Source organism: Sarcophilus harrisii, chromosome 4, assembly GCF_902635505.1.
Source record: "Sarcophilus harrisii chromosome 4, mSarHar1.11, whole genome shotgun sequence".
Taxonomy (NCBI): Eukaryota; Metazoa; Chordata; class Mammalia; order Dasyuromorphia; family Dasyuridae; genus Sarcophilus; species Sarcophilus harrisii.
The window spans coordinates 202730817-202754041 of record NC_045429.1 but is presented as its reverse complement, the minus strand read 5'-3'; the positions used below and the strand labels follow the sequence as shown (position 1 = coordinate 202754041).

General features: G+C 31.4%; 1 protein-coding gene across 1 annotated transcript in view; it reads right to left on the bottom strand.

The window, feature by feature from the left end:
* ASCC3 (activating signal cointegrator 1 complex subunit 3) overlaps nt 1-23225 on the bottom strand; it is a 323207-nt gene that overhangs the window by 140400 nt on the left and 159582 nt on the right. Inside the window, exons 17-24 of the mRNA XM_003769315.4 lie at nt 22684-22803; nt 19053-19217; nt 17954-18040; nt 16962-17138; nt 12259-12484; nt 6935-7089; nt 3294-3392; nt 2528-2696 (exon numbers count right to left, since the gene is read on the bottom strand). Of these exons, the coding sequence (XP_003769363.1) occupies nt 2528-2696; nt 3294-3392; nt 6935-7089; nt 12259-12484; nt 16962-17138; nt 17954-18040; nt 19053-19217; nt 22684-22803 (1198 nt within the window). The remainder of the gene's footprint in view (nt 1-2527; nt 2697-3293; nt 3393-6934; nt 7090-12258; nt 12485-16961; nt 17139-17953; nt 18041-19052; nt 19218-22683; nt 22804-23225) is intronic.

Below are 23225 nucleotides of genomic sequence, written 5' to 3'. Positions count from 1 at the left end.
AGTGGATATAGAAAAATATGGAAAGATTTGAAATTAGGAATGAAGATGCAACACGAAACAGAGGATAGATGAAAATAAGCATAACATGGCATTACATAAATATGAAAGTATATGAATATGGTTATGTCTATGTATAATCTATGCATAATCTATGTATAATCTATAAAAATGTGTATAAGTACACATTTTTGCATATGCAACATATGTGCATGTATGTGTGTGTGTGTGTGTGTGTATCCACACAATTGTAGCCTTAATGGAGGGTAGGCAGTGGAGAAGGGGCCAAAAAAAAAAAAAAAAAAAAAAAAGTAAAAAGTGCAGAGCAGAGAACAAAACAAAGCCTAAAAGGAAGCAAAGAATAGATGAACAGCTCTGAAAATATGTAGTATTTATTATATAGGCTTTCTTGAAATGGGAATTTATTTCTTTTATATTTTTAATCCTCTCATGTTCTGTAGTGCACAGGGAATTTTTTTTCTTTTTTTCTTTTGTATTTAAGTTTAAAATAAAAATAATGCACATAAAAAATTTTATGGTGATAAAGTTTAATAATTTTTTAGATTCTAACATAATCAGGTATTTTTGTCCAAGTCTATATTGGCTGCAGTTCATGAGTTTGAGGCTAGTAGCTTACTTTAATTTGGGAGTTCTGTGTGACAGCAGAGTTAAACCTGATTGACTGGATGTCTGAACTAAATTTGATACACCAGGCTGCCTCAGGTGAGGTGAAATTGATCCTGCAGAAAAAATAAAGGTCGAAACTTCTGTGTTTTTCAGAATTATAATAATAATAATAATAATTATACATCCAGACTTGATGAGATAGGGAAACCTAATCTAAAAAAAAAAAAAAAAATCCAAATCCAACTACAAAAACCAGTAAAGGAGCAAAAAAAAAAGAAATTTACGAGACTAGATCTATGCCCAGTAGGATACACACAAGTGCAAATAAAATGGTAGATATAAAAAAATTATATTAAATATTTGAGTAACCATTACCAATGAAGTAGTGATATTTGTTTTCTTTAACTAGAAATCTGTAGTCAAGTTTCTGGGTAAATAGGTAAATGTGGGCTTTATTAGGAAACAGAGTAGGTTTTTTAAATTATTATTTTTTATACATTATGTATGTATGTATGTATGTGCTTACTTATTCATTCATTTATTCATTTATTTATTTATTTATTTAGAAGGAAAGTTTGGCAACTGATAGGGTTGCTAAAAGTGGGGAAGGCAAGAAATGTACACACAATTATTGTACTTGAATGTCCATTTTAAATTTAAAAAATTTTTCTTACAGTCTCCATAGTATTTATCTTTCCTGCTCCATTTCCCCCATCTCACTTTAATTCAGAAGCACAAAGGAAATTTGTAAAGTAAAAGATGACCACTAAAAATTTTAGAAGGAAAATTTCTGACATTAGTTATAACCTATACAAGGATATTTCAGGAAGTTCAAGTGAAGGACCTTAGAGATTACTGAGTTCAACTCCTTCATTTTACAGATGAGAAAAATGATGTTCAGAAAGGTTATGAGATTTGCCTAGAGACACCCAGCTATTAAATGTCTCATGGGGAAAAAAGTCCAAAATGCCCAAAAGAAACTGGAAATAGAAAGATGAGCAGACGCTGAGAAACAACAACAAAGGAATTTTATATTGCACATATTCTGAATTAATATTGATGTAAAATATTCATTTAGCTTTTAAAGATTCTCTGTAAAGAGAATACAGACAAATAAGAAAAGAATACTAACATCCACAGGAATTGTTCACACATTAACTAATGATCATAAAAGTAGGTATCACCTCATTCACCTCTATCGGGGCCAGTTAACTAAAAATGGTGTCTTTCATGATATTCATTGCCAGGGATAAAAAGGGTTGCCACAATGGGGAGTGCTCTTTTTCTTTACCCTTCCCCCTTATTACAGCCTCCCAGAGCTGTAATCTTTATCTAACTTTGTTTAATTAACTGATCAGTTGGGTCTGAATAAGACTGAAGCTATCAATTCTATTTGGACCTGAGACTTTTCATTTCCATCTCTGATCACTCTTAGGATTTCGAGATCTTCCCATTTGCACTGCAACTTTAGTTTCTTTTATTGGAGTGTAAGAGAGTTTACTTTAGACCATTTAGTCTTTTCTGTTTATATCTCTCATGCTCAGCACGGTGATTGGCAGACAGTACTCAATAAAACACTAATTCATTCCATTCATTTAGTATATTTCATGAGATCATGGATTCTTCAGGGTTGGACAAGATCTCAGATTTACAAAAATAAAAGATTTTTATGTATCAAAAATAAAAAAAAATTTTTTTTTAACCACCAATATAAGTAATTATCTTTAAATTCTACAAATTACAAACACACACAAATATTTAGACAAGAAGGGGATATGGGAAAAAATATTTTAAAAATATCATTACATACTGGTTTTTAATTTGTATACAATAATATCAACCAGAATTAATTGAAGCAATAGTTTAGAGAAGGTAATAATTCAAATTCCTGGCAACATGTTACCTGTATGAGGAGGATGCCTCTCTGGTAGAATCAAATGTTGAAAGTTGATAATACATACAGCCTCTGCTCCTAACCATCTGTCAGAAACAGCTCGAATGTAGTATTGAGAAGGCAAAGGTTCAAAAATAGGAATTGTAAATACCAATAATTGAGATTCTTTTGCAATGACCTAATATGAGAGAAAGTCAATTATGAGTATGGATCTTCCAATTATATTAAAAGTAGCAGGTTGCTCTCTAAAAATCCAGTTAGTAAAAAGACATGCTATACTATGTACCTAAGCAAGATGTACTAGGGCAAACTAAATAGCATACGGAAATTGAAAGTTGCTGAAACCTGCAGAAAGTTCTTTCCTGAGAATACCTAATAGCATAAAGTTTAATCTAATGATATACAAAGAGACCATCAAAAGAAAAATGACTTTTTTTTGAAATGTATAATTTCTGTGCCCTCTTCATGCTCTAAAATTATGAATATTTTCACTTGATGAATCACAATAAAACTATAATCACAGTAAAATTATATGTCCCTCATTCTTATTTTCTGAACTGATCAGAATAAGCATCAAAACAAAAATGTATTCAACTGTGATTTTTTTTTGTTAATTGGATAAATTCCAACTTACAATAAAAGTGAAGAGAAAAGGTGTAAACACAGAAAATTAATTTATCAAGTACATGTTCCTCTTTCCACATGTTAGTTTATAAAATTTATTTGAACAAACGTTTCTTAAATGCCTAACATACGAATGACTTTATGCATTTACCTGCTTTTTTTGAATAAGAAAATATTCAGAATGATAAATATGATCATTTGTGGGATCTTCTACCCATATCCACCAGGGTTCTCCAACTGTACCATGCACCTAGAGAAAAACAAGATCATTGTACAAAATGTATTATATGTTATGGTATATGTAGACAATAAAGATTTCTTACTTGCATGGTAAATTGAAAGAAGTAAAAAAAAACAACAACAACCTTCTTATAAAGTTAGATAATACATTGACCAATAAATATAATTCAAATTTTAAATATCTAGATTAGTAATGTGCGAAATTTTTGGAGCACACCCCCCCCAAAGATTTATGTATATGTGTGTGTCTGAGTGTATTTACTTACAAATTTTATATATATACTACTATACTAACGTGTTATAAAACTAATGCAAAAATAGAAATTAGAAAATGGTTAAGATAAAGATCAAATATTTTAAAAATACTTTTATTTTATTTATAAATGATGCAACATCCTTTTTGTTCGTATTAGATATAATTAACAGTCAGTCAATAAACATCTGCTAAACATTCACTGTATTCCAGGCACCTAAATATTGAGGATAGTGAGGAAAAAAAAAGATATTACCTGCCTTCAAGCAGCTGATATCCTTGTATAGGATCTAGAGAATATGTTGCACTTATAAATAAAAAAATTTTGCTAGCAATAAATTATTCATTTATTTTGATCAATGTAGCTAGCCAAACAGGTATATTCCTTTTTTTTAAAACACATTTTTTTCAAATGAAAGATATATAATAATCAAATAATAAGTTATAATAATTTTGAATTTAAGATATTTTCAACAAAAATCTTCTTTTTAGGGATATAGATATATATTCCCTGTATATAGTACAAAAATAAGTGACAGTGACTTGTTGGGTTTTAACTCACCGGGTTTTAAATTTCAATCCATTCTTTTCTTTACATTATTCTCCTTCTAAAAGTGTCATATATTAATTTCCCATGCATATTTATATCTTTTAATCGTGTTTTGGTATGAGTATGTAGTACAGAAAGAAAGACACTCTACCTAAACTCTAGAGTACAAGAAGGGAAATAATATAAGGCGAGAAAGGTAGTTTGGGGCTAGGTGGTTTAGTTTAAAGATTTTAAATGCAAAACGCAATAGCTTTTAATTTGTTCTCAAAAGTCAATAGAAAGATACTAGAATCCCTTTAAGTGGAGTAAGGGGATTAGGATAAAGTGGAGGAGTAGGTTTTGACTAATGATGTCTATGGCACAAGCTGCAGTGGGCACTCAGACTGGTTAAGTCATAACTGCAGTGAGGGGAGGATGTCTAGTTTAAAATGTAGGAAGAGATCAGAGTGGGGAAATGCTGGGTCATAATAGGTGAGGTTGTGTGTTACTAACAATCCCCATGACCAATTATGGCAGTTTAGGGAAGCAACACATCTTTCCATACTCTGACTGGTAGATCTCAAATGACAGGGCTTCCATTCTAGAGATCATTGATCAAGAGCAGAGGTGTCAAACATGTGACCCACAGCCTGTGTTGGCAACAATCCCAGGTGTAGTCCAAAGTAGATTAATATGTAATGGGAAATATTTGACAAAACAAATAATAAAATTGAACAAAAATAATTTTAACATATGGGTTTCCAAGTCAATATGTGGCTGGCAGAGATCCTTAGGTACAGTTTTGTAGTTAATATTGTTCAGTTATTTTCAGTCATGTCTGATTCTTTGTGACCGTTTGAGGTCTTCTTGGCAAAGAATGGTTTGCAATTTTCTTCTCTAGCTTCTTTTAATGATGAAGAAATGGGACAAACAGGATTAAGTGATTTGCCAGGGTCACAAAACTAGTGTCTGGGGTCTAGACTTTAACTCAGGTCTCCCTTATTCCTCCCTTATTGGTGCTTTGACTAGTCATTGTAAAATTTGATTAAATAGTACCTATTTCTATCTGAATTTGACACCACTAATATAGGTGACTTGTTCAAAATGACAAGATAATATATTTACATCAGTATTTGACAAAATATGATTAAAAGTAATTTTGGATATGGGGATCAAGATAAATAAAAATAATGACATCTATAAATAAAAGCTATATGATAACAATTTATATAAGCAGGTTACAGACTACTGCTTTCAATTCAAACTCGGAGAAAATTAACCAACAGAAATGGATGGGGGGAGATTAATACAATCTAAGTTGGTATTTATTTAGCATTTTATATTTGCAAAAAGTTTTAAAATAATTTTTATTATGAGTTCTTCACATGAACTCAGAGACATAACTAATATAATTTTATATGCATTAAAGATGTAGTATACCAAAGTATAAAAAGGTTAAGCAATTTCCTGAATCCAAATTAGTGGCCAAACTAGATTAAGATTCAGGTTCTCTGATTCTTCAGTTGCAAATTTTGGGAGATAATATTTTAAAGTAATTATATTAGATATATGCCTTCTATGAGCATTCAAATTTGAATCAACTTTTGTTTTTTCTAGAATTTCCATGTAGGGTTTGATTATGAAACAGGTTTCCCAGTACATAAAAAAAAAAGGTGGCAATAAATTTAAAAATGTAAAAATGATATCGAGAGTTTTGTTACCAGTGTAAAAAACATACCAAATGAAAACCAAAAGAAAATCTTCATTTGACATAATAAAAATGGAAAAATATAATCTGCATTCTACATAAACAATGAGATGTCTTTGTTAAGAAAATAAAAACTGAACGTTTGTGTTGTTAAATTAAAAAGCATCATTTCCCCTCCCCATTTCAATTAAATTGAAATTTAATTCAAAATTAAAACACAATTAATAATCAATTGATGGTTATTAAAAAGTTAGTACTTAAGTCATACTTATTCCAACATTTTTAATGTATGAAATAATTACAATCTTAATTTATGAAAAACAGAATCATTTTGAAAAGTATAAAAGTTACCTACACTTTTGAAGCAGAACTGTGTGACTTGAAGTAATGAATGAAGAGCAAAGAAAATTATATGAAACATGCAATGAGGGACTTCATGGGACTATTTAAGTTTTTTAACAGTGTATATAGGCCATGTGTATGGAATAAAAGCAATGTGTATTATAAAAACATAGCATGACCAAAGGACAAGAAAAGAAAAAGCCCTTTTTTGTCTTTTACTTCCCTTTAAATGATCTTTTTGAGTCTCTGAATCTTAGGTAAATTCTGTGCATCTGGTGCCACCATGAGGAAGATGAGTTAGAGATCCGGAATATTACAAAAATTTCTTTTAAAATCTACTCAGAGTCCAAGATCAAATCTGTGATATACGAATTGCAGCCCAGAGGTTAAAATTTTTAAGTCATATCAAATTCACATTGGTTTTCTGAATGCCATGTAGTCTGTGATTATGGAACAGATCAGTCAGATTGATCATACCTTGTATTGGTTATAAACTTACCGTTCTTCTGATTTCCTGAGTTTATAATAAATTATTCAGTAGTTAAAATGTCAGCTTTCCCAGAACTACAAAGTTCTCCTATGAGTCTCCTATGTTAATATTACACCTTAGATTAGTATTACAATTAAGTTAATAAGACTCACATTTTTTTGAAAGCATCTTTTAAGAGTTAAATACAATCTTCTTTTTAACTATAGCTGCTAGGTGTTTTTTGGTTTTACCTGATCATTCCACTTAAAGTCAGGACAGATGTTCAGCCTCACTCGGAGTACAGTGCGTGTAATGGGCTGGATAGTTGCTTCCAGTGTAATGGATGGAATCTGATGGACACATTGTTTGACCTTTAGTCCAATATTCACATGATGTAGCATGTGACCTAAAGAGAAAATATTAAGAGAATGAAATGTGCATATAAAGGAAAAGAAAAACCAATACAATATGATTAGTAAATAGGATTTTAGGGAAAGTGGTTTTATTGATTTTTTTCTGGTGTTCTATACAAAATGACTGACATACTTAACCTGGCATGTTTGAATATTTTGAAACAGGTAAGATAAATTAGAAAACCAATGTTAACTTTTATCTGTATTAAACAGAATCCAAAAATTGAGATTTTTTTCCACTTTTCAGCAGTTCCTCCCTGTTTTTCGTTGGTTGCAGATATGGGCCTAATTTGATTAAATGAAGGAGAGTGGATAAGATGGCCTTTGGGAAACTATATGGTGTCTTTAATGAACCCAAGTTTAACTTCTGAAACAAAGTCCCAGACCCCTATTTTTTAAAAACCAAATTCTTTCAGTTGTATCATCTAGAATAACTATCTTTAAAGAACTAAAGTGAGGGTCGTCCAAAGGATAACAGAGAAAATCAAGATGGACATGAGTATGCAGCGATATGATATCAACAGAGAACAAGAAATAGAGTAACTTATACTGGTCATATAAGAGATGTATGAAAGGAAAGGAAGTAGATTAGTTAGTCATGTGATGAAAACAAGGATGGAATACTGATGGAACATGAGCAACTGATGGAATACCCACCAGTATCCATGAAATATCAATAAATGTAGAGAAAAGCCTTGTATATGTTAGGAGGTCTCTGTGTAGAAAATATATAGAAGGACATAGATATGAGCTAGACAGATTGAGAAAACATGGATAGGTTGTGACATGTATTAATGTGCAGAGTGCCCAAATTCATTCAAGCAAATATTTTTGGAAATACTAGTGAAGCTTATGATATGGCACATGAAGCAAAATTCAAAACTCTTACAACTCTGTAGAATTTTGTACATGGTTTCCAATAATTCCTCCACAGATATCTTCCAGATATACTGGAGGATATCTTCTCATTCTTACATTTATTGGCTATACTAGGGAACCACTTGGGTTGTCTCGCTGTTGTCTCTTGTGCTAGGCAGCACATTGGAAAGACTACTAGCTCTAAAGTCACAATGACCTGACTTTAAATGGAGCCCTAGATATTTACTGGTTGTGTGAAAGCAAATCACGTTAACTTCTATTTGACTTAGTTTTTTTTATCTGTAAATTGGGGAAAATAACAGTACCTACCCTGCTAGGTTACCATGAGGATCAAATGAGATACTTAACACTATACTACAAATATAAGAAAAGGCAATTAAACATAGTGCCTGGTACATAGTAGACATATTTATAAATGCTTATTTCTTACAGCCTTCCCCTTTCATTCTTGATATATGACCATCCCATCTACATTCCAGGTCATAGTACATACTTAAAAATATACTCATGCCACATGTAATATTTAGCAAGAAACAGAATTAGAAAGAGTTAGTAAGATAACTACAAGATCCTTTAATACTGTCATCATGTTTATTTTGATTTGTATTTCCTTTTGTCTGTTCATTCCTCATCCCAAATGAAAACTTCCTAAATAGTTCATTATTATTCATATGAAACATAATGAATGTAAATCAAATTTTAAACATGTTTAAAGGGAAGAGCAAAATAATGGCTGGAGACTGCTGAACTATGAAATAAATACTCTTCATATACATCCTCTGGTTCTGTTATCAGATCAAAAGTGTGTTGAATTCACTTTATCATAGCAAGTTTACCCAGCTTCTGATTGAGATGAAATAAACAACTGAAAGCAGATAAGTCACGTTCAAAAGATATCAAAGTAGGAGGAAGCAACCATTCAAACTTATATCAATCAAAAATCAATTATTGATTAAGTACTCTATATGTGCCAAGTACTATATTATGTGCTGGGGATATAAATATAATAAAACAATTTGTATTCATGAAAAGTTGGCATTTTGGGGGGAGCGGAGAGATAACAAACACAAAATAAAAATTGAGAAAATAATTACAAAGTAAATACAATGTAATTTGGGAGGGATAGTATTAGCAATTAGGGGGATCAGCAAAGGCTTCATGTAAAAGAAATTTTGTTAGGTGCAGGTGAGATGGGAGTGCATTCTAGGGATATGAAATACGCCAGTGTAAAAGCATAGCTATGGCTAATACACATAGAGGTTTAAATGATCTTGTATGAGGAACTAGAAGATCATTTCAACTGGATCAAACAGTAAGGGATGAATAATGTACAATGAAGTTGAAAAAGTTTGGAACAATTTAATAGTTATGGGTAGCTGGGCAATACAATGAATATAGCAGCAGATCTGGAGTCAGAAAGTCTTACTTTCATGATTTCAAATCTGGCCTCAAACATTATAAGCTGTGTGAAAGGGGGTAAGTCACTTAACCCTAATACATCCTTAAAATGAACTTGAGAAGGCCATGGCAAATGACTTTAGTAACTTCGCCAAGAAAAACCCAAATACAGTCATGTATATGGATACAAGTTCCATGTACAGAGTTGGATACAACCAAAATATCACTGAACAAATGACTTAAAAAAGTTAAACAAAGGTTTGATCCTTCAGACAACAGGAAAAAAAGAGTCATGTGATTAGAAAAGTGCTTAAGGAAAATTACTTTTTAGAACAGTAATGTAGCATAGACTATCATGGAGACAACAATGGTAGGAGAAAGACCTATTATGAGAGCAATAATTTTGGAAAGAGGTAATGAGGGCTTGAACAAAGATAGCAAGGTAGCATGGTATTCAGACAGTCTGATGATTCCTTTTTTCCCCGCCAGTCTGTTTTCCAGAGCAATTGTTTTTAGTATAAAACATCTCATAATTTTTTTTCTTTTTGTAGGGGGGGAGGGAGAGAATGGAGATTCTTTTAATATTTCTTGATGTTGTATGAAATCATTAGATTCTATCAGGTTCATTCTACTTTTCAGGGTGTTATTTCCTTGGGATAGGTTTCGTACTTCATTCAAAGCTGTTAATTCTCTTTTTACATTTTTCTTCCATAGCTTTCATTTTCTCCCCTAATTTTTCCTTTCTTATTTTAGTTTTATAAAAATAGTTTTAGTTCTTTTTTAAAAACTTTTTCTTTAGCTCATCTAAGCCTTCTGGTTGGACTTGAATCTAAGCTATATTTTATTCTGAAATATCACTTGTAAGTATTTTCAAGTCATTCTCCTCTGGGTTTGCTTCTTAAGTTTCCTTGACTTCATAATAGCTCTTTATGTTGAAATTCCTTTCTGTCTACTCAATTTTCCAGATTACTTCTTGATTTTGAATTTCATGGGGAAACTATCTGGCATGAACTTCTCTCATCTTATATTGCTTTCACAGCTTAAACTGGGAATTCTGTAAGCTCTTAATATTTCCAAAAGTGATGTGAACTCTGAAAGTTCCTGACCTATATTTGTATTTGTTGGTTTCTCTTTAGTTGACAAAGTCCCCTTTGATTTGGGACACTTGTCCTGTTCATTCCACTGATGGCTTTCATACCAAGACAGAAACTAGAACCAAGTCCATGTTTTACTACTATAATTAGAGCCACATGGTAACTGCTTGCTTCTGAACTTGTTTCTTGCTTAGTACATAGCTAGGGGCTGCTAGCAATAACTCATCTCCTCTTGCCCAATGTGCAGCTATCAACTTTGACTCCTCTCTGGATGGGGTAGTGTATAATAGTTGCCAAATATTACCTGTTCTGCAATTTGTGTTAATTTAGTGATCTCCTTGGCTCTCTTCATGCCTTGTAGCTTCCTAATCTGGTGCCTAGTCTTGTTTGTCTTTTAGTCCTTGCATGCTTTAATATTCTGCATGCACTGATCTTGGCCAGACTCAGTCACTAATGTCTACAAATGTCTCTATCTGTATTTCTTAGCCACTCTAGCTTACCGTGTCTTTTTCTAGGATTTCCCAATTAGAAATCAGGTGCATTTATTAAGTCTTTGGGAAAGGATTCAATGAAGGAATTAGGATGTCTTTTTTCCTAATATTTTATTAACATGGCTCAACTTCAAGTTAGCAGCACAGAGAAGATAAACTCATGAGCACTGATGATCTCACTGATAATAGAGAAATGTTGGGAGCAAAGGAGAGAGGGTCAAGAAACATCCCTACATAGGGAATATGATATGAGAGATGAATTGTAAAAAAGACTGAAAAGGAGTGGTTTCAAAGGCCCAAATAGAGAAATGGTCTTGGCAAGAGGAAGGGCTCCATGGATAGAGATTGGAGAAAATAAGAGAAAGTAGGATTTGATATCAAAGGATTTTGAGATTTAACAGAATGGGAGGAAAGGGAGTTTGTGACAAATGGTCTCATATTACTTAAAGAGGAGACAAATTTCAAGGTGGAATTAACTGGAAGTATAGGAAGTTTGAAGAACTGAAGGTCTGAGAAAAGCTTTTCCAGAGAATAAAAAAGGAAATCAGGGAAGAATAAAAGGACTGCTTTAATATTGATGCTACAATTCTTTAATGCTTTAATTTAAGGAGCTATAGATTTGATAGTCTTGCCTCTGGTGATGAAAATAATCTTATTACAACTCAACAGACTTTTCTAAATTCTTATGATTAAAAAAACCCCACCAGCCTTTGGTGATTAGCCTTTTTAAATTCAGTTGAATATATTGTGCTCATATCTGAAGTTTTTCCTACTTATTAAACTTGTCAGAATCTGTGTCCTACTGACATAATCTTTGAAAACTCAGGATTCCTTACACTCCACAATGAGGCACCAGAGTAGGACGTTAGTAAAGACATTACTAAGACGCTCCTGTTTTAAATTTCTAAAGCTTTTTAGGGTTGAAAAGAGATTTACCTATGTTATTTCAATTGATCCTCATAATAATCTAATTTATGTTATGTTATTATGCAAATACTAATACTATTTTATTTTATTTTTTAAAAGAAGTTTCATAAAAATTAACTGGCCTTCCAAAGGTGAAAAAAAGCTATTGTGATTAAACGATAACAAAAATCAGGTCTCCCAAACCTGAGTCTAATGATCTTTTTTCCCCCTAGACCTTGCTGTTAGTACAATGATAAAATAACAGTTTCCACAAGAAAAGAATACTAGGTTTCATAACCAAATAATAGAAATTTGTGAAATACCATAATAATCTTTTTTCAATAGAATAAAGATTTTATTTCCAAATAATATTTTAAAAACAATTCTTTCTTACCTATTTCATCTTTCCTCATGTCTTTCAACTTATCTATAGTAAGTTTCTTTTCTTCTAATTTTGTAAGGACTGATGGTGGTAACACTGAAAATTGTCTCAGAGGGCTAGCCCAACCCCACAATCGCTTATCAATGACTTTGCTGAGGTTCAAAAGCCGATAAGTCATGGCAGGCCACCGTTTCCTGAGAGCAACTTCAAAAAGGGCACGTACAATTCTAGCTGCATTCTGTAGAACAAAAGGAAGGGGGTACAGAAAAGGAAGAAAAGATGAGATGTTAAACTTACAAGTTTCCTAGTAAATGTCAGTCAGTTAACAAGTATTTTTAAAGTACTTAATATATACTAGATACTATGTTAAGTGCTGGGGAGACAGGGAAAGGCAAAAACTGTCCCTATTCTTATGGAGCTCAAAAAAGGAAGAAGGAAAAGTGTGAAGAACATATACAAAAGACTACATTGAGTAAATGGAAAGCAGTTATATCAGAAAAGGCACTAACTGAATCATTCAGATATAATTTTTTAAAAAATAAGATTGGAGTAGTTTAAAAAAAATAATCTTTAGACATCTTTTTTCTGTCCCTTAAAACCTACTGTAATTTTTTTTTACTATGAAATCATCCTAACATTTTTCTATTAAAATAATAATAATTTGTTGCAACAAAGAAAAAAAAATTAAATGGCCAGCAATTTACTTGGAAGAAAAACTTAATATTTTTATATTATATAGTATATATTAAGTTATGTACTAAGGGTGACTCTCCTGGAGGCAATATATGACAAAGGAATAAGATCTGGACAAGATTATTATCACTAATGTAAATATAAATGTAGTATAAATGTCAAAGGTAGCAAAACAGGTGTTGAGGGAAGGCAATGCAAAAGTCTGAAATTATCAGCTGAATGTGTTAAGTTCTTATACTCCTATAAGTTAAGGTGTATCCAGTAGCAGAATATGGTAAGGTATTTTTATAGCAACCAAAAAAGCCTTATGGTCTTGTATATTTTAGAAATGAGAAGGTGAGAGTTCTACTGTCCTACCCTAATGCAAGCTCCATTGGGATATCACATGTTAAGCTGCATGGTACACAGAGGAGTGAAATCAAAGTGCAAGGTTTTGAGTTCATGTCATATTAGTATTGGCTGAAAGAACTAGGAAATCTTTAGGCCATAGAAAAAAAGACAAATCTAGAAGGCTTGGGGGTGAGATCCAGAGAGAAATAGCTGTCTTAAGTATTTAAAGGGTTCTTGTGTGGAAGGATTAATTTTTTTTCTTCTATTTGATTCCAGAAGAAAGAAGATAGGTTAATGGGTGGAAGCTTCAAAGAGGAAAACTTAAGACATAATGTTAAGAAAAACTTAATACAATTAAGAGTTGTCCAAAAGAAAAATGGGCTACCTTGAGAGGTAGAAAGTTTCTCTTCTTTGTGTGACTTCAAGCAGTTTGCAAGACCACTTGCCAGGCACGATACAGTGGGCATTCCTTTTGTTTATGGATTATACTAAAGGCTCATTGAAATCTCTTTTAACATCAAATTCTCTGATTCTTGGAGCATTTTATTATCCAAATTTTCTTTAAGTTTTTTCAAAATTCAGGAAAAGTTCGAGTTTCAGTTCCTACCCAAGGGGGAGGAATTTAAGAGAAAGAATCTGAGGATGAAAGCTAATTTGTTCAAAGTAAAGGAAAGATTCTAAAGGAAATCCTCTGGGGCAAAAGAAGATTAATAGGGCAAAGGAAGATTAATATTATGGAGGACTAGAACTGAGGAGGATAGCAATGAATGTGAGGGGGGGAAAAGCAGGAAAAGGAGCAGTTTTTCTTCTTTCAGGGATTATGTTTAATATTTCAGATCAATGAACATCAGAGTTTTATGCAAGAGTCTAACAGCATGCTTTCATTCCAAGACTGGAAAACCAATACAGTACCAATACTTTTAGTATTCTAGGGTTTAGTAATAGGTAGAATAGAATTCTCAAGAGCATCTAGTAGACCTCCAGTTATATAGGAGACCTAACTTTTGTTTGAATTCTACATAGAATACAAAACTAGCAAATACCCTTTGCCAACATTAATGTTAATCCTTTAATGATTCATACTTTTCAGAAAAATATACCACTAAAGTTTTATTTTAGGCATTGGTATAGCAGGAGCACTGATTCGGAAGACAGAGAATATAAATTGAAAATTGTGGCTTTTTCTCCCTCTGTGATCTTGGCTAAATATGTGAATCTCTGTTCCTTCAACTATAAAATGAAAGATACAATGATATGATAACTTTGCTGAATGATCTTCTAGATCAACATTTATAAGTGAATGGTGTAAATGGGAGTGGGAGTGGGGTTGGAGGAGGTTGCTAGTTTATTGTCCTATGTAAAATCAAACAAAAAGTATATTTCCTATGTAAGAGGAGGTCACCAGATGTTCTTGGAGTATGCTATTCTACCGACTATACTAAATCCTAGAATACTAAAGGAACATTTCAATGAGATATACAAACAATCGAGAGAAATTGGTCAATAAATATTTTTAGGAAAAATCAAAGGATGAAAAATGAATACTTACTAACAAATCTACTTTATATGTTTGGATAAACAATTTATTGACTTATTATATCATTTTGGCTAGGCCATGTAGTAAGAATGAGATATATTAGATAGGTATACTAGGGGGTATATAGACTGGTAAACATAGAATTTTCAAAATCCTAGAAGACTTCTAGAGCCTTGTATAGTTTTTTTCTTGTAGAATTTACTGAAGTCCATGGACAAGAACTAAATAAAATGAGAAGGTATGGGATATATACTCAACTGACATTGAGATTATATATCTACTGAAATGCTTAAGTTTTTTTGGTTCATATTTGTTATTTCAATAATACAGGGAACCCATGAAATGGAAACTTCCTATACCAATGTGACCAGAACTGCTGAGCAAATTTTAGTCTTAGAGACTAGAGTCAAGTGATTAACTTTATGGAGGACTATCATGTTCACTACATTATGGAAAGGACATGTCCTTTGGTGCTACTTCCAGCAATGTAATATTAGGCTGTGTGATCTACAATTTATCTAAACAATACAGTCCTTATATTCTCATTTCAATAATAAGACACCACAATCATCAAGACTAAGATAAGTATCCTCACTGTCTCTTAAAAAGTTAAGCTTTTTAACAATTATATTATTGTTAATATATATAGTTTCAGATAAAACTCTGAAATATTAAAGTTTCCTAGACTTGCCATTAACTTTCAATATAAAAGTTACTGTGGCACATATATGTTTGTGTATGTGTTTGTGTACACACACACACACACACACACACACATACTACCATATCCATATTATATATAATATCATTTCACATACATATATATGAAATAATATTTTGAGAAAAAAAATAAAAAGGAAGTTAGAAATAAAGAGTTCTGCCAAGTACAAGAGTTCTTATTAAGTACATATTGTTCTCTGATATCCCACTGGAGAATGACATGTAATGTAATGACATGATCTAAGGATCACTGAAAAATGGCATAAGTTAAAGTTTCTCACCACACCTGTTTCCACTTTTTATATTGCATGAAATCATCACCCAAATACTATTTTTATTACAAACTAGAATGCTTTCAATTAATATATTAATGTACCTAAGTCACATTTACAAACTTTTTCTTTCATCTCATGTTTTAAGTTATTTTAATTTGTTGTAATGTGTAACGCAACTTTACATGAAAATATATCTTTCAAATATTACACCTTTATACTTTAAAACAATATACTCTTCCTACCTTTATCCCATAACATTATATTCCTTCATTTTCACAAAATTTATTACATATAATGAAGTTTAATAAAAATATCTGCATGTGACTTTCTTTATTTTTATTCAAATTTTGTTATTAGCCAATGAAATAAAATGGAAATATAAGATATTCTTAACAGAGAAAGACAAATTTTAAAAGAAAGTTTGCTAAGATGGAAAAACCTTTAAAGGAGCAAATCTTTTTTTTCCCCTTCATTTAAATGGAAAAGAGGATTGTAAACAAAAATGACCTACATTGCCCTCATGAAAAGCAGGTCCAAACTTATTTTTATTTATATTAATATATATTATTATAGAATACATATATAAATAATATATATTAATTATCAAAGAGTTTAAGACATTTTTTAAAAGCTTTATGGGTTTAAGATAACACTTTCCTTTAAGATCCCAATATTATGATCTAAGGGGTCAGGTGAAGGGTTTGTTTGTCAAGGGTATGAATATGATCACATTTGAAATGAAGTTGGTACAAGAGATATTTATTAAACTTAGGGGTAGGAATGTGTATTACATAACATATAGACATATATTTCAAAAGTTTCAAGCTTTCTAAGATACTTTGCATTTTAAAACCCCATTATATCCTTGTCTTCTATAGCTTTTTATAAACAAAAATCATAATCATATTAGATTGTTAAATAAAAAGATGGCCATTAGAATTACTGTAACTAAGAATTCTCATCCTCTGATTTTCACAAGTCTAGAAAATAAAAAGACTAATTTAAAGCATGTTTGTTAGGAGAGAAATAAGCCTAAAGAAATGTTTCCCTTTCATTTATTAAAAGTTTCTCATAGCAGTAGGCTATAAAACTCCTATATTAAATAAGTTAATTATATAAGAAACATTGAGAATGAATGAGAAAAATAAAAAAATTCTTACCTGTGCAACATAAGCAGAATCTGATATCAGGGAAAAACTATCCATCTCTCCTCGGCTTATATATGTTTGAAGAAGGATATTTATTTTTCCATAACTATTTTCTACACCTCCAGGAGCAGAGAGTTCACAGAAATTATTCAATAAAACATCTAACTCCTCTATTTCCTCTTCTCTGACCTATAAGGGAAAAAAAATCTTTAAAAATAACTTAAGGGCTGATTTTTAAAGGAAAACATCACTATAAAATTAAACCTACTTTATTCAATTTTGAAAAAAATATCCACTTTGCTATAAATATATTTCTTTTTTAATGCTAACAAACAATCCCTCCCACATACACATATATACACTACTATTAATAAAATGTTATTTGAAATGGTCTTAATACTCATAAAATTACATTATTATTCATCACTAATATTAAGATAGCTATTCAATCTTTTGATCAACTCTTATTTGATCAGAGTAAAACCTCTGTTCATCCAGATTAGGGTGATCTAGAATTAACATTGGATGCATATATTATATAATACATTCGTACCTCAAGACTGAAGAACTTAATATTCATAATATTAAGGTTTTCACTGTTAATAAGGTTAATAAAGAAAAACTTATATTTGAGTTGAATAAAACAAAACATTCAATATTTTAACATTTTATTGTATCATTATACATTATATAAAATATTATATGATACATTATACTATTATGAGACAAAACATTCATTTGCCTTCTTTGTGATTTCCTAAGAGTTTCTGTTAACAAAACATCTATTTAAAAGAAGCAGGTATCTGAATTGGATAGTACAGAGCCAACATATGATGTCATGATGTGACAATAAATCACGCTGGAGTTATATAATTTTGGTAGCTTGAAACAATTTCCCTTATTCTGAAATACTACATGCTACCCAGCTTATATTTTTCTAAGACAAAAATTCTGTAAAGAGAGAATGGTATAGTGTTTTTAAAGATAGATACTAATAATCTTACCTTAATTTGCTCAAATTCTTCAGCTTTAGACACGATAGCAAGGATATCTCCTTCTGTTTTATGAGCATCAAAGAGTTCATTGAAGGTCTACCCAAAATATGTTTAATATTTAGTTGTTATTGTAAAGAAAAGTTCCATATATTAATTTAAATTACTAAATATGAATTATAATTCTCTCTCTCTCTCTCTCTCTCTCTCTCTCCAACACACACACACATCTTCAGTGAGGACGAAGTGTTAATATCCTGTGTTTGGGGCTGTTAATCATCATCTATATATAACTATATATTAGATATATATAACTATATATAGATATATATATCTATATATAACTATGTATGTTATATATATATATATATATATATATATATATATATATATATATATATATATGTATATGTAGTTAGCTATAATTCACAGCCTCTTGGATTCAAATACTCCATTGTTATCCAATTAGTAGACTTGACCTGCTTGACCTGAAGTGTTCAAATTAAGACTATTCTCTTTCCATCTAAGCCTAGTTTCTTTTTTTAGATTCAAGTATAAAACTTTCTTCAATTTTTGATGCTTAAAGTAGCATGTGTAATACAAATGATGATCCACTCAGCTAAAAATATCACCAAGCAGCTATCCTTTTGGTATTGTCCTATAGTCTTATAATCCTTGCTAGACTAGTGCCTCAGAAAATAAACAGTGTACTGTCATGTCATGAAGCTTGCAAACATGCTTCTACCTTCACATTGAAAGATACTGACAGAGTATACTGTATTTAAAAGTTGCCTTTGATATTAGGAGGATTGTGACTCAAGTTCTGTCTCAACATAGAGGGTCTAAGAAGTGCAGTATAAATCCCCACCACTTACGACCCCAAGCAACTCTTTAAGACTTCCAATTAAACAGAAGAGGCTGCATTGTCTGAATGATTTTTCTCAATGGGCGTTCCCTATAATAATAATAAAAAATCTACAGGTCTAATACAAAAAAAGTTTCTGAAAAATGCTTATTCAACTTTTTTTCTTAAATAGGGAAATGGAGGCAAAAGGCCAGACTATCAATAAATTTATTGCTGAAATTTTATTTATTATACTCAGTGTAATACCTCAATGGTGTTGTATTTAATATAGTAGTGGCTGGCAGTCCTGCCCAAATCTGTTGAAGAAAAATATCCAGTCCGTTCTTCAAAACGAATCATGCGGGCCTTGTCCAATTTTCGTCCAACTTCAATGACTAACTGTTCTCGATGTTTCTCTAATGTTGGATCCATCTACAGAAGACCAAGAGAGAATGATGAAATATCCTTTTTAATTGGACTACAATTTTCAAGCAGGTAATTATAACAATTACTTAATTTTGTTATTGACATCTCAGAGGACTAGGAGACAACTTTCCTTATTACCACTACTTAACAAATGCATGTTTTATAATTTTATAGTTATAATTATGTAATTAGTGAAAAATTATACTATAACTATGAAATATAAAAAAGGGCCGTATGCTCAGAGAAATTATTCATTTGTATGGCTAGAGTATAATAATCCTTTAAAATATAAAATCAAAATTTGTCAAATCACTGATTGATCTGTGCCACTGGGCAATTTTAAAATTCTTCAGATTTTGATATATTTAAACATGACACCTTTCACAGAGTAACTTATATTTGTCAAATATAATAGAAAATAATCTGCATTTTTTACCTCTATATTTTAACCAAAGAAACAACCTGTGATGTAGGTATTGTAATTACTGCCATTTAATAGATGAAGAAAATGAAGCATTGAGAAGTTAAATATCTCATCCAGGATCACACAGCTAAACAGGAACTGGAGTTGGATTTGAACTCAAGTATTTCTGAGTCCAGAGCCTATGCTCTAGGACATATAACTACCACCACCAGCATGTGACCCTTACAACTATGTTGGGAAGTGGATACTGTTATTATCTTTATTTTATAGTCAAGCCTGACCCTGGGTCCAATACGCTATCTCCTGTATTACCTAACACTCTTAAATGACTAAAGATGAAGCATTAGTAAATTCTTTTTTGAATTCACATCACATTTCTCTTCCTCTGGTAAACTTTCACCAAAACTGTAGAATTTGTAATAGATGTTAAAACAAAATCTGAGCACCAGCCCTGAAGTCAGGAGGACCTGAGTTCAAATCTGGTCTCAGACACTTAATATTTTCTAGCTGTGTGACGCTAGGCAAGTCACTTAACCCTAACTGCCTCAGCAAAAAAAACAAAAACAAAAATAAAAACAAAATAAAACAACAACAACAAAACCAAAATCTGTATTACAGGATAGAGCAACCTGATGTAATATAGATAGTCTCTAATACACATTAGCTGTGTGTTCCTAGACAGGTTATTTAACCTCTCCAGTGTTTCAGCCAATTTTAAGGTGATGAATTATAGTATAAGTGCTGATCTTCAGTGGTTGAGAGAGTTTCTTTACTATATTTCCCTAAATCAAGGAAACCACTGTTCTGTGTTTATGTATGTATATGTGTATGCGTGTGTGTGTGAGAGAGAGAGAGACCGAGAGCACAAAAAGGTGGCAAGATACATATACACATATATATACACATACATATTAGATGGGTGATCTCAGAACGGAAAGCACTATTAGAAAGTGCTATCTGGGAAACCAGAAAAGGAAAACCAGGGAAACTGAGAAGTGGAGATAAGAAGGTAAAAAATTGGAGCTCAGGCAGCAGAAATCCAGAGATTAATAGATTGGAGTTTAAATATGCTTAAATAATGGTCAGTAGGAAAGCCACAGTTTAGGCCTAGAAGTGATGAGAGCCTGAATTAGTGTTATGATGGTGTGAATGAAGAGAATGGGACATGGTAAGATATGGATTAGATAAGTATGGTAAATGCAAGTGAGACTTCGAGGATGACAAAAGTTACAGATTTGGTTGAGTGAGATAATGGTGTTGCCCTTAAAAGTAAGCTAAGTTTGGAAAAATGAAAGAATTTGAAAGAATAATGAGTATTATTTTGCACATGTTAAATATGCAAAAATATATATGTTAAATATAAAATGCCTAGGACACCTGGATTGAGATGTACAAAAAGCAAATGATGATGTAGTAAACAAAAAAAGGTTAGATATGCAGATCTGGGAATTCTCTACTTCGAAATAATAACTTAACCTGTGAGATCTGATAATATCATCAATTGTGATAATGTAACAGGAAGATACTAAATTGCAAGTTCTTTGAGGGCAAGGATCATCTTGACTTTTTTTCCCAGTCCTTCCACTTAGCATATACCCTAGCACAATGTAGGTACTTAGCTAAATGTTGTGACTGCCTGACAAATGGCAGTTTGGAGGACATCTACAATTTTCCAATTTGTGGATAAGAGATGAAGAACCAGCAAAGAAGACAAAAGAAGAGAAATTAGGGAAAAAAAGAGAACCAGGAGACAGTAATGTTATGAAATCCTAAAGCAGAGTGAATATTCAGAAGGAAAAGGCAATTAATAGTACCATCTGCTTCAGAGAAGTTAGAAAGGATTGAGAAAAGGTAATTACATCTAGCAATAAAAAGATCACTGATAATTTTAAGTAGGAGATACAACAAAGTATATTGGAAAAATCACTGTTCTTGGAATTAGAAAATAAAGAATTGAGTCCTGTCTCTTGCTCTTTGATCTTGGTCAAGTTATTACCTTCTTAAAATTCATTTTGTATATTTGAGAAGGGTTGAATTAACCTTTCAGATGCCCTATCTAATGGAAATAAATTGATATCCATTTGAAATTTGATATAGGTTTCAATAAATGGTGATAGCAAAACTAAAAACAATTACAAATTTTAAAAATCTACTGAATTTTTTTTGTAGTCTTGTAGTCTTTTATATTGGTTGTTTCTCAAGTGTACCTCAATTTTATCATCTATAAATTGACCTCATGGGAATGTTGCAAAGTCCAATGAACAGAAAAGTGACAGCAGCACTTGTTAACAGCATAAAAATCTACCTAATAAAGAATGTACATAAAAAAGTTGTTTTGTTTAAGTGCCTTTAAAAAAATTAGATGAATTATATTCAAAGCATTCTTAGTCAGTTAAGTTGAGTTTTAGTCATCAAAAGCTGGCATATGGCTGCTATTAGAAAGAGACTAGATTTTAATTTATAATTGGGTAGTATTTAAAAATATGGCTTCAAAGAAAAGACAAACCTTCCTATTCTCCATAAATCATGAGACAACACAACTCTAAATATGAACCATATAGAGATAATTCACTCTCTGTGTTCACACTCATACAACAAAACATTAAAAACAAAGGAAAAAAATTATCTCAATTCTGAAAATCTTAGAAATGAAAACTCATTACCTGCTATTTATTAATTATGGATTATGTGTTAAGAAAAAATATACTATATGTAGCATGTCTATTATTTTCAAAGTTTTGTTAGGTTTTCTGTTCTGACATTTCAAAAACTGAAATACTGGAAAAACATTAAAATTTTAAACTGTGGAGATAAGAACATAGAAGGTAACTTGTAGACCATTAATAAATTTATGTAGCAATATCTCTGAGAAAAGGTTTTGAGAAACTGACTTTCCTCTGTATTTTTCATTAAAGATGAAAAATCTTTCCTTCATTTAGACACATAGCTGTTGTCAGATGAAGCAGCAATGGTAAATATTTAGCTTCATATCATGAATAGATTACAAACCAGAAAGCAGATCTGATTTTTTAAAAATGCATTTTATACCTGATAGGCTTTGTGACTGATGCCATATACTAATGGATTTGCTCTCATCCGTACATAAAGATAAGTATAACTTATCCACTTCACTGCTTCTTCCACATTAGTAACTGTTCCCAGAGCAATCTGCAAGTTCAAATATGACAAAAATTAAACAGGTTATAAGCATAAGAATATATATAAAATATAAGAATATTTTTTCATAAGCAAAGGGTTTAGAGCAATCTATACTTTTAAAAGAAAGCAATTTAATAGCATTTATTTCTCTTAATTTTAAAAGAGATTCTATTTTACTTTGAAAATGTAATAAACAGCATGTTGTTATAAAAATGAAGAGTAGTCATTGTGGAATCCAAGGATGTGGGTTCATATAAAGTTCTGCCACTTCTTAATTATATGACCATGGCCAAGCCATTTAATGTATAGAACTACAGTTTCCTCATCTATTAAATGAGGGTATAGGACTAGATGACCTATCGTCTGCCTTTCACCTATTTGACTATTTGGTTAACAACATTTTTCAAATTAAACTTTAGGTCTAAAGAATA